This window comes from Sarcophilus harrisii, chromosome 3 (genome assembly GCF_902635505.1).
Source record: "Sarcophilus harrisii chromosome 3, mSarHar1.11, whole genome shotgun sequence".
In the NCBI taxonomy this organism is placed as follows: domain Eukaryota; kingdom Metazoa; phylum Chordata; class Mammalia; order Dasyuromorphia; family Dasyuridae; genus Sarcophilus; species Sarcophilus harrisii.
In genome coordinates, this window is record NC_045428.1 from 82,764,875 (window position 1) to 82,778,837 (window position 13,963).

Genomic DNA, 13,963 nt, shown 5'->3' on the forward strand with positions numbered 1-13,963 from the left:
CAAATGTTTAATTTGTATTTTATATTTTATTTTATATATCTTTATACCTATTTTATATATTTATATATATATATATATATCTTTTTATATATTTTATATATTTTTTTATTTTATATATCTTTATACCTATTTTATATATTTATATATATATATATATATCTTTTTATATATTTTATATTTTTTTTATTTTATATATCTTTATACCTATTTCTGAAGCAAAAAGGGATTCCAAGTGGGAAAAGTTTAAGAAACACTGTTCTAAATATACTTCTCCTTTTATCTAAAATCTCCAAATCTTATGACTGAATAGCTGAATAGCTGGTGAAAGCCAAATCCTGGCATCTCCCCATCTATGAACTCAAAGCAGGGAAGCCAATCAAATGTACCAAAGTCAGGATAATTTTTCCTCTACAATACCCGTCCCTTATATGCCTAAGTGAACTTCCTTGTTGCATCTAGGATACATGACGAGAGAAATCAGTTCTCTGCCCAGGCACTAAAATTTATAGTACATAAAGTTAAATACATTTACTCTTTCAATAGCTTACTGAGCTTAGCTAGAAAAAATAAAAGTTAAAATAGTTAGCTATAGTAATTAATTCCTGCTCCTGTTCAGCTGATTCTTAATTTTCACATCCCAAAATACAACAGGTTTTTTGGTGTGACTAGTCCCAGGCACCAAAATTATGATAGCTCTGGCCATAATAAAAATTTATTGCTTTAAAACTCCACTTACAAATTGTGACAAACAGGTTCTCAATAAGAGCTTAAGCCAAGCCCTCTTTGTAGTGGCTAGAAACTGGAAACTGAATGGATGCCCATCAGTTGGAGAATGGCTGAATAAATTGTGGTATATGAATATTATGGAATATTATTGTTCTGTAAGAAATGACCAACAGGATGATTTCAGAAAGGCCTGGAGAGACTTACACGAACTGATGCTGAGTGAAATGAGCAGGACCAGGAGATCATTATATACTTCAACTACAATACTATATGATGACCAGTTCTGATGGACCTGGCCATCTTCAGCAACGAGATCAACCAAATCATTTCTAATGGAGCAGTAATGAACTGAACTAGCTATACCCAGAAAAAGAACTCTGGGAGATGACTAAAAACCATTACATTGAATTCCCAATCCCTATATTTATGCACACCTGCATTTTTGATTTCCTTCACAAGCTAATTGTACAATATTTCAGAGTCTGATTCTTTTTGTACAGCAAAATAACGGTTTGGTCATGTATACTTATTGTGTATCTAATTTATATTTTAATATATTTAACATCTACTGGTCATCCTGCCATCTGGGGGAGGGGATGGGGAGTAAGAGGTGAAAAATTGGAACAAGAGGTTTGGCAATTGTTAATGCTGTAAAGTTACCCATGCATATAACCTGTAAATAAAAGGCTATTAAAAAAAAAAAAAAAAGAGCTTAAGCCAAGTATTACCCTTCTGAACTCAACAACCCATGGGAAATTCCAAAATGAGTAGAATATATGTTGTATGGCTATGTTTTAATTCAACAAAAATTTTCTAAGGGATCTTCTTTTTTTTTTAATACATGTCCAATAATTTTTTTAAACATGTCCATGTTGGTCATATTGGGAAAGAAACATCAGACCAAAAGATAAATACCATGAGAAAGAAAAAATAAAACCAAAAAAAAGGGGGGTGAAAATAGGATGCTTCAATATTCATTCAGTTTCCATAATTCTCTTTCTCTTTTTGTTTGCGGATGGCATTTTCTATCCCAAATCTACTGGAACCATCTTGGATCATTACCTTGCTGAAAAGACCCAACAATCATTTTATAAACAACAATCATTTTATAAAACTCTCATGGGTTACTACTGTCTCAAAGCTTGCAAAGCCATCTAAGGGATCTTCTATACAGGGCTTCTTCCACTAGTGCTGAGAATGCAAAGAAAGACATTGGTGTTTTTCTCAAAGAATTTATAATCCAACGGAACAGATGGGGAGACCAGTACCCAAACAATCAAGATACAATGGAAAGTAAATTAAGTGAGAAAGAGATGCAAAGAAATGTTTAAGTGCATTTTGTAGTGTTTAAAACTCTTTTTAAAAAGTGATTCCAATATGGTTTATATTTTTATTATATTTGTATTGTCTGTATTTGGACCATATGTGATCTGCACATTTAAATTTTTTAACAACTAAGTCATTTTCATTGATTTATGAAAAAATAGCTCTTTTATGTATACAGATAATGCATATTACAAAATACAATAAATAACAAAGGATTCATTGTCCACATCCATAAAACATTAATTCATATGTTCCCAAAGAAGATATGAGAAAATATCTTCACCCAATTTTTTCCATGTAGCCAAGAAATCTATATGTAACACTGCACATATTTTCAAATATTTTCAAGGTCCTAAGTGATTTTATTGATTTTCTCTCTCTCTCTCTCTTTTTTTTTTTTTTTTTTTTTTTTTGTAATAAGGAAAAATTCTCTGAAAAGGGCAGAGGAAGAGATACAGGGGAAAATTCAGGCAATGTAAAAAATAAAGAGATTATTTTTTAAAAGTTAATGAGATAACATGGTTACACTTTTGGTTCTTGAATAAAGACAAAATACATTGCTTTCTCTGAAATCAGACTATCTTGCATTAAGTATTACACATCAATAGATTATCATAAAACCGTATGCAAAACAAATTAAAAAACAGAGCTGCTCCAGACTTCAAAGAATTCAAAATGCAATTGGAATGACTAAACCAAAGCAGTCAAATATATAAAGTATATCCAGATTCTTTTCCAATATATTGGTGATATTGATAAGGGATGCTCACACATACACAATACATATATATGCATATATATATATATATATAAATATGTAAATGTATAACATATACATGTAAATGTATAACATAAATATATATATATATATGCTTGTAAAGAATGTAGCTAATTATGCATTGCATTTGAAACATGTACATTATCCTTGAACTTCCATTAAAGAGTTCAACTGTGGAAATTAAAAGATACGATGATAAAAACACTTGTATTCAACAGTTTGACACATCAGCTTTACAAAAATTTCAAGTGAATAAACTTTTTTTTCAGATGTTGCAACTGAGCTAGATGCTTTTTCTTTTTTAAGTTTTCTCAATAGTATTTTACTTTTCCAAAAACATGTCAAAATAGTTTTCCACATTCATTTTTGTATAACTTTGTGTTCTAACTTTTTCTCCCTCCCTCCCTTACTATCCCCTCCCCAAGACAGGAAGCAATATGATGAAAGTTAAATAAAGGTTTTAAACATATTTCCTCATTTGTCATGTTGTGCAAGAAAAATCAAATCAAAAGAAAAAAAACATGAAAGAAAAAAACAAATGTGAAAATAATATGCTGTAATCCATATTTAGTCTCTATAATTCTCTCTTTGGATGCAGGTGGCATTTTCTATCCCAAGTCTGCTGGAATTGCCTTGAATCACCACAATGCAGAGAAGAGCCAAGTCCATCAGAGTTGATTATCACATAATCTTGTTTCTGTGTCCAATGTTCTCCTGTTTCTGCTCTTTTCATCAGTTCATGCAAGTCTCCTCAGGCCTCTCTGAAATGATCCTGATGACTGTTTCTTACAGAACAATAATATTTCATAACACTTATATACCATATTTTATTCAGCCATTCTCCAATTGATGGGCATTCACTCAGTTTCCAGTTCCTGGCCACTAAAAAAAGGATCCCACAAACATTTTCACACATATGGGTCCCTTTCCCTCTTTTATGATCTCTTATGATCACAAAACTTAGTAGACTGCCATCCCCCATTCTTCTAACAAAGTGACTTTCAAGTCTGACTATGTCTGTCACTCAACCATCCCTTAAGTTCTAGTGACTCACTGTTATCACCAGGATCAAACACAAAATGTTCTGCTTGGCATTTAAAACCCTTCACAAGCTGACTTTTTCCTTGCTTTACAGTCTTCTCATTCCCGAACTTCTCCCCATTCCCACTGTTTGTGCTTTTCTCTCTGATATTATTCTGTATATCATTTTGATTAGAATGTGAATTTCTCCAGAATAAGCACATTTTTGCCTGCCTTTGCATCCTTAGCAGTTACCATAGTACCTGCATATAATAGGTACTTAAATAAATGCTTGCTGACTAACTTAGAGGCATCCTTAGAATTCTGAAAATTATAGTCATAGATTGAAAACGAAGAAAAACCATTAACAGTCATTTAATCCAGGTGCCTCATTTTACAGATTAGGAAACTGAGTCCTACTAAGGTTAAATAATTTAATAACAGATAAATTAGAAAAAGAAATATTCTATTGGCTTTGTGGAAAATAAGTCTACCCTAAGACCACTAATCTCTATGCATTTCCAAAATTCTCAATTTGACCATAGAAGCTAGAAATTGGTTCATAAGTACCAAAAGGGTTAGCTAATCATGGTTCCCCTTACTTGTAATGAATGAGCAGAAGTTGTAAAAATCATGTTTCACAGCAAGAATAGGTCCGAAAAGGATACAAAGTGATAGCAGAAGAAGGGAATGGTTCCCAAGAAACTACAGACTACTCTCAGTGGTAGTTTCTCCACTTGCAACCCTACTTCTAGACCTTCATTATAAGATAAACCATCATGACAATTTCCCCTTAAGGTAGGTTATACCTTATAGAATCTATGCATGGAAACCCCTGTTATAAGATCAGGCCTGATGGTTTTGAACCCACTATAACATTTTCAGATTTCTACTCTGAATTCCACTAACACTCTACGTTATGACTTGGAGAGACAACAAAATTAGCTGGGAGTCAGTGTACCTGGGTCCTAGTGATGGGATTACGGATAGCTAGGTATGGCTGACAGGTAGAAAATGGAGTCCTGATGAAATTGTTCCCTGTGGCAGGCAGAGAAAAGGCTCTGATAGAGATCAGTTAACTCCCTGGTCCCATCCTCAGTGGAAGTCTTCCAGTCAGAAATCCAAGTTATATCAAATCTCTTATGTCTCTCCTCTCAGACCCCACTTCTCCTCCTTATACTTAACTAACCCTTCTAGGTGGCTAAATCTCAAAGGCATGCTCCAACCTCATGACTTGTTGCCTTTCTCCTAGCTAATTGCAAGTTACACTAGGTCTTTTTCATCATTCATTTTTTGACAGCTTTTTAATTTTCAAAATACATGCAAAAATACTTTTCAACATTTACCCTTGCAAAACCTTGTGTCCTAAACCTTTCTCTCCCCCTTCCCCCATCTCCTATTCCTTTAGACATAAGTAATTCCTTCTAAACATATTTCCACATTTATCACCCATTAATTATTAAAATACCTTTCCTTACCATGTGCTCTCCCACCTCTATTTACCATTCCTGGTGTCTATTGTATCCCTTCATTTTGTCTGTAACCTCTTGTCCTAAATATTTAAACCTGGCTTTTGCCAAAAAAAAAAAAAAAAAAAAAAAATGGCCATTGTGAATTCTTCACATGACTGAACCCCAACATTTGGTGCCTACAAACCATATCATTTGCTATATCTGTTACATCACTGGTCCCTGTTAAAAACTAAGAATATCTTTGCAGATGATATGATGGGTTCTCTAAGTACCCTAGAGATTCTACGAAAAAGCTATTAGAAATAATTCATAACTTTAGCAAAGTTGCAGGTTATAAAATAAATCCCCATAAATCCTCAGCATTTTTATACATCACCAACAAAATCTAACTGCAAGAGATATAAAGAGAAATTCCACTCAGAATGACTGTCAACAGCATAAAATATTTGGGAATCTATCTACCAAAGGAAAGTCAGGAATTATATGAGCTAAATTACAAAAAACTTTCCACACAAATAAAGTCAGACTTAAACAATTGGAAAAATATCAAGTGCTCCTGGATAGGTTGAGCAAATATAATAAAGATGACAATACTCTCTAAACTAATCTATTTATTTAGTGCTATACCAATCAGACTTCCAAGAAAATATTTTAATGATCTAGAAAAAATAACAACAAAATTCATATGGAATAATAAAAGGTCAAGAATCTCAAAAGAATTAATGAAAAAAAAAATCAAATGAAGGTGGCCTAGCTGTACCTGATCTAAAACTATATTATAAAGCAGCAGTCACCAAAACCATTTGGTATTGGCTAAGAAATAGATTAATTGATCAGTGGAACAGGTTAGGTTCACAACACAGAATAGTCAACTATAGCAATTTAGTGTTTGACAAACCCAAAGATCCTCAGTTTCGGGATAAGAATTCATTATTTGACAAAAACTGCTGGGATAACTGGAAATTAGTATGGCAGAAATTAGGCATGGACCCACACTTAACACCGTATACCAAGATAAGATCAAAATGTGTCCATGATTTAGACATAAAGAACGAGATTATAAACAAATTGGAGGAATATAGGATAGTTTATCTCTCAGACTTGTGGAGGAGGAAGAAATTTGTGGCTAAAGACGAACTAGAGACCATTATTGATCACAAAATAGAAAATTTTGATCACATCAAATTAAAAAGCTTCTGTACAAACAAAACTAATGTAAACAAGATTAGAAGGGAAGCAACAAACTGGGAAAACATCTTCACAGTCAAAGGTTCTGATAAAGGCCTCACTTCCAAAATATATAGAGAACTGACTCTAATTTATAAGAAACCAAGCCATTCTCCAATTGATAAATGGTCAAAGGATATGAACAGACAATTTTCAGATGATGAAATTGAAATCATTACCACTCATATGAAAGAGTGTTCCAAATCATTATTAATCAGAGAAATGCAAATTAAGACAACTCTGAGATACCACTACACACCTGTCAGATTGGCTAAGATGACAGGAAAAAATAATAATGAGTGTTGGAGGGGATGTGGGAAAACTGGGACACTGATACATTGTTGGTGGAACTGTGAACGAATCCAACCATTCTGGAGAACAATCTGGAATTATGCTCAAAAAGTTATCAAACTGTGCATACCCTTTGATCCAGCAGTGTTTCTACTGGGCTTATACCCCAAGGAGATACTAAAGAAGGGAAAGAGACCTGTATGTACCAAAATGTTTGTGGCAGCCCTGTTTGTAGTGGCTAGAAATTGGAAAATGAATTGATGCCCATCAATTGGAGAATGGTTGGGCAAATTGTGGTATATGAATGTTATGGAATATTATTGTTCTGTAAGAAATGACCAGCAAGAGGAATACAGAGAAGCTTGGAGAGAATTACATGAACTGATGCTAAGTGAAATGAGCAGAACCAAGAGATCATTATATACGTCAACAACGATACTGTATGAAGATGTAATCTGATGGAAGTGGATTTCTTTGACAAAGAGACCTAATTCAGTTTCAATTGATCAATGATGGACAGAAGCAGCTACACCCAAAGAAAAAAAACACTGGGAAATGAATGTAAACTGTTTGCATTTTTGTTTTTCTTCCCGGGTTACTTCTACCTTCTGAATCCAATTCTCCCTGTGCAACAAGAAAACTGTTTGGATCTGCACACATACATTGTATCTAGGATATACTAGGACATATTCAACATATGTAGGACTGCTTGCCATCTAGGGGAAGGGGTGGAGGGTGGGAGGGAAAAATCGGAACAGAAGTGAGTGCAAGGGATAATGTTGTAAAAAAAAATTACCCTGGCATGGATTCTGTCAATAAAAAGTTACTATAATAAAAAAAAAAAAAAAAAACTAAAAACTAAGAATAGACAACCTTGAGGGAGAGAATCTGGAATTCAAACTTTTAAAAACTAATGTTAATTTGTTTTAATTTAATTTAAAATAAAAAATATATTTTATTAGTATTTTTTCCCTCAGTTACATATAAAAGTAACTGGGAAAAAATAAAATACAAATAAAATATATTTTTTATTTTAAATTTTTTAATTTAATATTTTCCCCAGTTACATTCAAAACAAAAATTTTTTTACATTTGTTTTTAAATTTTTTGAGTTCTAGTTTCTCTCCTTTATCCCCATTCACAATTCAGAAATCACATGTGAAATGATGCAAAACATTTCCATAAAAATCAAGTTGTGAAAACATAGATTTCCCATCCTAATAAAAATAAAAAGAAAGAGAAAAGAGAATGATTCAAAATCTGCATTCAGGCACAATCAGTTCTTTCTCTGGATATGAATAGGATTTTTCATTATAAGTCCTTCAGAGAAGTTGTAAATGATTGTACTACTGAGAATAGCAAAGTCATTTACAGCTGTTCATCCTAGAACATAAAATACATTTTTTTAAAAAAGATAATAAATGAATTTTCTGTATCCAAGATTCATTAATGTAATGTCACTTAGCATATATATACCTTGTATAAAAAGGGTGAACCAAGTTTGGAAGCTATCATAGAGTGTCACAGAATGTCAGTTGACAAAGGGACTTTAGAGGCCATTAGTACAACTCACAAATGAAAATGAATCCCTCCACAATATACCCAAGCCATTACTCGAAGACCATCTGTGAGGGGGAATGCATTCTTTCCCACTTTCTATTTGGAAGTAATGATAATTGTTACAGAATTCCCCGCCCCCCTTCCATTAAATCCAAATTTGGTACTGTGAGAAAACTTTACTCCATTATTTGAATCTAGCTCTGTCTGAGAAACCAGACCTGTCATTTATAGACCAAATTTGTTTAATGGACCTGAATGCTAACTAGAAACCCCTCCAGCTCTGAAGACTGATGTATGAAATGTGAGTTTTCTCCTGTTACACCTCTCAAGAAAATAAAGCACCTAAGGAACCGAACAGGGAAAAAAACACTAAAAGAGACCCTATTACTTATTCTTTGGTTCTTCCATCTGGTCTCATATGATAAAATACCACTCAGTCTTCAAAGACCCCATTTCCATTATTTCAACATAGCACTTCCCCAAGCACTTACTCATCCCACAGCAACCACACCAACATACACACATACATTTGCCACTGAAGAAAATTATTCAAGAGAAATGAGGTCCCATCTCAAAACTGTTCATGCGAGTCCTTTTTTTCTTTCTTTCTTCTAAAGGAAAAAATAATTTTCTTCCTCAGAGTATGCTCTATCACAATGGAGTACTGCTGTTCAGGAGCCACTCTGCTGTTCCAGTCATAGATTTTGTTGTTGAGATCGATGTGGAGAGTCAAGAGGGAGGATCTTCTGAAGAAAGGGGAAGAAATAAAAATGAGTGCCAAGAAGGGTAGATTCTAAAGTCAGTGCTAAGCAACTGAGACAGCCTTCGCAATGTGGAGGGAGTTCTCAGAACTGCAGGGCTGGGAGATGAGATACTTAAATATATTTATTTCCATTTTACAGATTCATCCCTCTGGTCCTCAGTTTCTTCATCTATAAAATGGGAATAATATAAATGCCTATTTCACATTCTGAAGACGAGATAAAATATATGAAAGATATATTTCTTATATATCTTTATATATAAATATATATTATTAACTTTTAAGAAGTTATAAAAAGGTTTTAAAAAAAAAAGTTAAGAAGTGAAAAAAAAAAACTATTATAAGAATTCATAGGTATATAGGCAGTTCCTAACTTAGGAACTTCAGACTAATGGATAGCTTTTACTAACTAAATTGGCAGTGGGAGAAAATGTATCCAGGGACCTCTTCCCATAGACATAGCAAGAATTCAGATGAAAATAAAACTGTATTATTACTACCATTCTTCATATACATTGTGAGTTAAATAGGCTTTTGGGAAGGGCTTTGGGAACCCAATGACCCACTTATTATAATATAGTGTAATATGTGTTCTGAGTTCCCAATAACCACCAGAGAAAGAAAACTAGTGAAATACAATCCCACCAAAATTAGGAGCTGCTGTTAAGGTTAATGTATAAAGAAAACTAAGTATCTTTTCTTCCTGAATATCTCTGCATCTATACCACAACCCAATTACCCATGAGGAACCTGTTAAGGGACACAGTGACACTTACTTCTCCTTAGGTTGACATAGGAGCTGTGACAGGCAATGCAGGTAGAAGGATGGTGAACCGGGAGCCTCCTCCAGCACAGAAACATTCACCTTGCACATACTCCAAAAGATGTCGGCTTCTTGATGAAGACTGGAGCTTCTGGGTCCCCATGCATGATAAGACACTTTGCCATCTCCACCATCCACCTCTAAGAGACTATTTGCCTCCCTGTGGTCTTTGGGTACCACATAGTTCTGAATAAAAAAGAGTTTGGGTTTCCCCAAGAGCAAAGGACAAGCATCCCCCGTGAAAAACTTCTTTATCTGATGCAGAGGGAGTCTGAAATTAGGCTGACTGATTCCAAAGATGCTCTCCGAGTCCCCACGGCTGATCACAATACACACAAAGATGTCATAGTCTTGGTGCTTGGAAAGGCGTGCAGTTTGATGGAGAACGTTGTCTATTTGTTGCATGCTCAAGTGATTGAAACACTGAACTTCGAAGCCCAGGGAAGTAAATGTCTCTTTAAGTGGATCTGGAGGGGAAAAAAAAATTCATTTTTTTTATTAATTTGAGAATATTTCAAAGAAAAATTGGAAAGAAGGTTTCATATTTTCTACATTCAATTCCATTTATTTTGATTTTTTAGAATAAGAATGTCAAAGGCAGCCTTTGTACAATAAGAGGTTGTGGGGGACTGGGCCAGCAAGAAGACTGGACTGGACACAGCTGGTCAGGTCTAAGTCTCCTTTCCTAGCTTCACAAGCTGGTCAAGCCCTGGTGCTACTAAAATTGACCAGTAGAGGGAGACAGAATCCTCTCTCAATGCTCAATGAACAAAATAAGAACTCTTATTTTATTTAAATTAAGTCCATTCCAGTTGGAATCAGCTAAACTTTCAAGCAATGGTTGATGCTGCTTCTATATCTAATAGCTCCTTTAACCCTTCCCAAGACCCACCTCTCATATTCCCTCTCTCATCCTCCATCTGAGATTATCTCTGATTTCTGGCTATATTTCTTTTTTTCCCCCCAATCTGCACTCAGAGTTTATTAATTCTCTCTCAAGGTGGCAACATTTTTACCTTAAGGGCTTTGGAACTCACAACCATTTCTAAGAATATATACATTGTTATTAAATGTAGCATATTAAATACATACTAATTTAATATTTAGTACTTTAAAGGAAGAGATATTATATTAGGAATCAAAGAGTTTATATCAAGGGAAAATTTTGTCAGAACTAGAAAACTGTATTATATTAGGAATCAAAGAGTTTATTGGGGAAATTTTTGTCAGAACCAGAAAACTGTATTATATTAGGAACCAAAGAGTTTATCAGGGGAAAATTTTGTCAGAACTGGAAAATTCCAATGATGAGAAAAATAAATACTAAAGTATTTCAGACAGTTCTTGACCTATATAGTTGTCATATATCAAAACACCATCTATATGTCAGTTATTTGAAATATAAACATTCTCACAAATAGGGCAATACATATTAAATTTCTAGTATAGTCCTCACCAAAGAGAAAAAATCTGAATTTAAATATAGGATGCAATAATCTTTTGTCAAGTATTAAGTCCACAATTTCTCTTGGGTTCATTTTCTTAATAATATTCACACAGTTATCTCCTAGTTCAAACCTTCATTAACTCTCATCTGAACTAAATAATAATAAACTCATAATTGCTCTCCTTGTCTCCTCCTTCCTACCCCAACTGGTGATCATTTCTGTCTCTAATGCAATTGTGAAGAGTACCATAGAAACAATGAAGAGAGAATAAAAGGATTTCCAAACACCACTGAAGGTCCAATTGCAACTTCTTAAACTATATTACTCCCTCCCTCTTCAGCAAAGAACCTTGCGTCATTTTCCTGAGAAAATTGAAATGGCTATATTTCTAGCCTGTTCCCAGCCATGGACCCAGGTACCCAAATGAAAGAAGCACCTGACTCCCAAAGGTTATTTATTTCTCTTGACCCAAGTCCATCCTCCACTAATTTTGCAACTACCTTTCAAGCTTTATCTCCTGTTTCTTTCCCCTTTTTCTGGAGCCTAATGATATGGACTGAACTGAAACACATCTTCCACTTCTAACTGTTAAGGGTGGCTCTGGCCTTTGGTGAAATAAAGGATCCTCATCTCATTTTCAAGACTGGACTTTCAACTTCATGATCCACGTGGCCCTCATGCCATGTACACCTGCCCTTTGAGGCAATGCCCTGCATTATTATCCATTCCTGATAGCAGAAGGAGACTTCCAGTTTCACTACCTTTCAAAGCACATGTTACTATTTCAGTTGCCCACTAAGTTCCTATTTTCTTTTTGGAGAATCCCTCTAGTTTTCAGTTCCTTCTAAGAAGAAAGAAGAAAATGTATATATTTTATATACTATAAGAAGCAAGGAGGTGGTACAGTAAACAGAGTGTTGAGCCTGGGATCAGTAAAAGTTGAGTTCAATATTATTATTATTCATTAGTCCTTCCTTGGTCTTTTGTAATAGTCTCCTAATTTATTTTCCAGTATCTTCTTCACCCAGTCTATTCTTCACACCTAAATATGTTATTATATAATAGCTAATGTTTACATAGTATTTACTATGTGCCAGGCACTGTGCTTCACAAATATTTGATCTGATCCTCCCCAAAACCCCAAAAGGTGGGTGCTATAATAATTCCATTTTATAGCCGAGGAAAAGTGAGGCAAACAGGATTAAGTGACTTGCCCAATATCATACAACTAGTAGTATGAGTCTAGGATTCAAATTCAAATCTTTTTAATTCCAGGCCTAGAATTTTATCTATCAACCTATTTAAGCATATATCATATAATATTTCAAAATTTAGATGCATTCAGAGTTGACCCCATACACACCTTTAAATTATTACTTCTACTCACTTTCCTGTCTTCATTTTGATTATTATTTATTAATATAATAATCTGATCCTACAAGGAAAGTAATCTAGAATTTTATTATTCCAAATGTTTTACAATTCCAAAATAATAAAAAAAAAACAAGAATAACAACTTATATTTATTTAATCCTTTACAATTCACAAAGAGTTTCCATCAAAAATAATGATATGGTGACTTATGATGGTACGAATCTCATTGTCTCCATTTTACAGAAAAGTAAAATGAGGGGCCAGATGTTAAATATAAAATTTGCTCCCCATCATGTTAGTAAGTGTTGAAGTGGGATTCAACCTCCCGCCTCCTGACTCCAGGCTTTTGATTAGAGTTATGTCCTTAGACTTGAGCCTCAGTAAGGCGACTTTGACAAAGTGTGAAGAATAGACTGAATGAAGAAGACACTGAGAGATAAATGAGCAGACTACTGCAGAAACCCAGGGAAGGACTAATGCAGTGGTTCTCAAAATGTGGTTCAAAGAATTATGGGAATCTCTGAAATCCTTTTGGAGAATCTACAAATTCAAAATTAGTTTTTATTTCTAATATGGTAAATATAATCTACATAAACAAAAACTTTTTGGATAGATCCTCAGTCATTTTTAATAATATAAAGATACTGATAATCAAAGTTTGAGAACCACTGGAGTAATGAAAACCTCAGAACCAGGGTGGTGACAGATAAAGTAGAAAGGAGGCAATGGCTGAGAAGTCATTAAGTGGCTCAATAGAGTGAGTGCCAGTCCTATAGTCAGGAAGAGCTGAGTTTAAATCCCGCCATAAATAGTAACTAGCTGTGTGACTCTGGACAAGCCATTGAGTAGTACGGGTTCCAACTGTGAGGATCAAATGAAATAATATTCGCCAAATGTTTTGCAAACAAAACTTAATGTCCTCATTGAGTCATTTTTCGGGTTTTCTTGGCAAAGACACTAGGGTGGTTTTACCATTTCCCTCTCCAACTCATTTTACAGATGAGGAAACTGAGACAGAAGATGAGTCTTCCTGATTCCAGGTCTGGCACTCGATGTACTATGGCACCACCTAGATGCCCTAAAGCACAGACTGTTTGCACCGGAGCCAATTTTCACCAAAGAAAAATCATTCTCTCTAAAGGCAATCTCAATCAA

At 34.3% G+C, this 13,963-nt stretch overlaps 1 protein-coding gene across 3 annotated transcripts in view; it reads right to left on the bottom strand.

Moving 5' to 3' along the window:
- Positions 1 to 8,199: 8,199 nt before the first annotated feature.
- The window catches only part of CFLAR (CASP8 and FADD like apoptosis regulator), an 83,997-nt gene continuing 78,233 nt past the window's right edge, over positions 8,200 to 13,963 (bottom strand). For all 3 annotated transcript variants that reach the window (XM_031958349.1, XM_031958350.1, XM_031958348.1), the window contains exons 9-10: positions 9,940 to 10,453; positions 8,200 to 9,146 (exon numbers count right to left, since the gene is read on the bottom strand). In XM_031958349.1, coding sequence (XP_031814209.1) covers positions 8,972 to 9,146; positions 9,940 to 10,453 — 689 coding nt within the window. In that variant the 3' untranslated portion in view covers positions 8,200 to 8,971. The remainder of the gene's footprint in view (positions 9,147 to 9,939; positions 10,454 to 13,963) is intronic.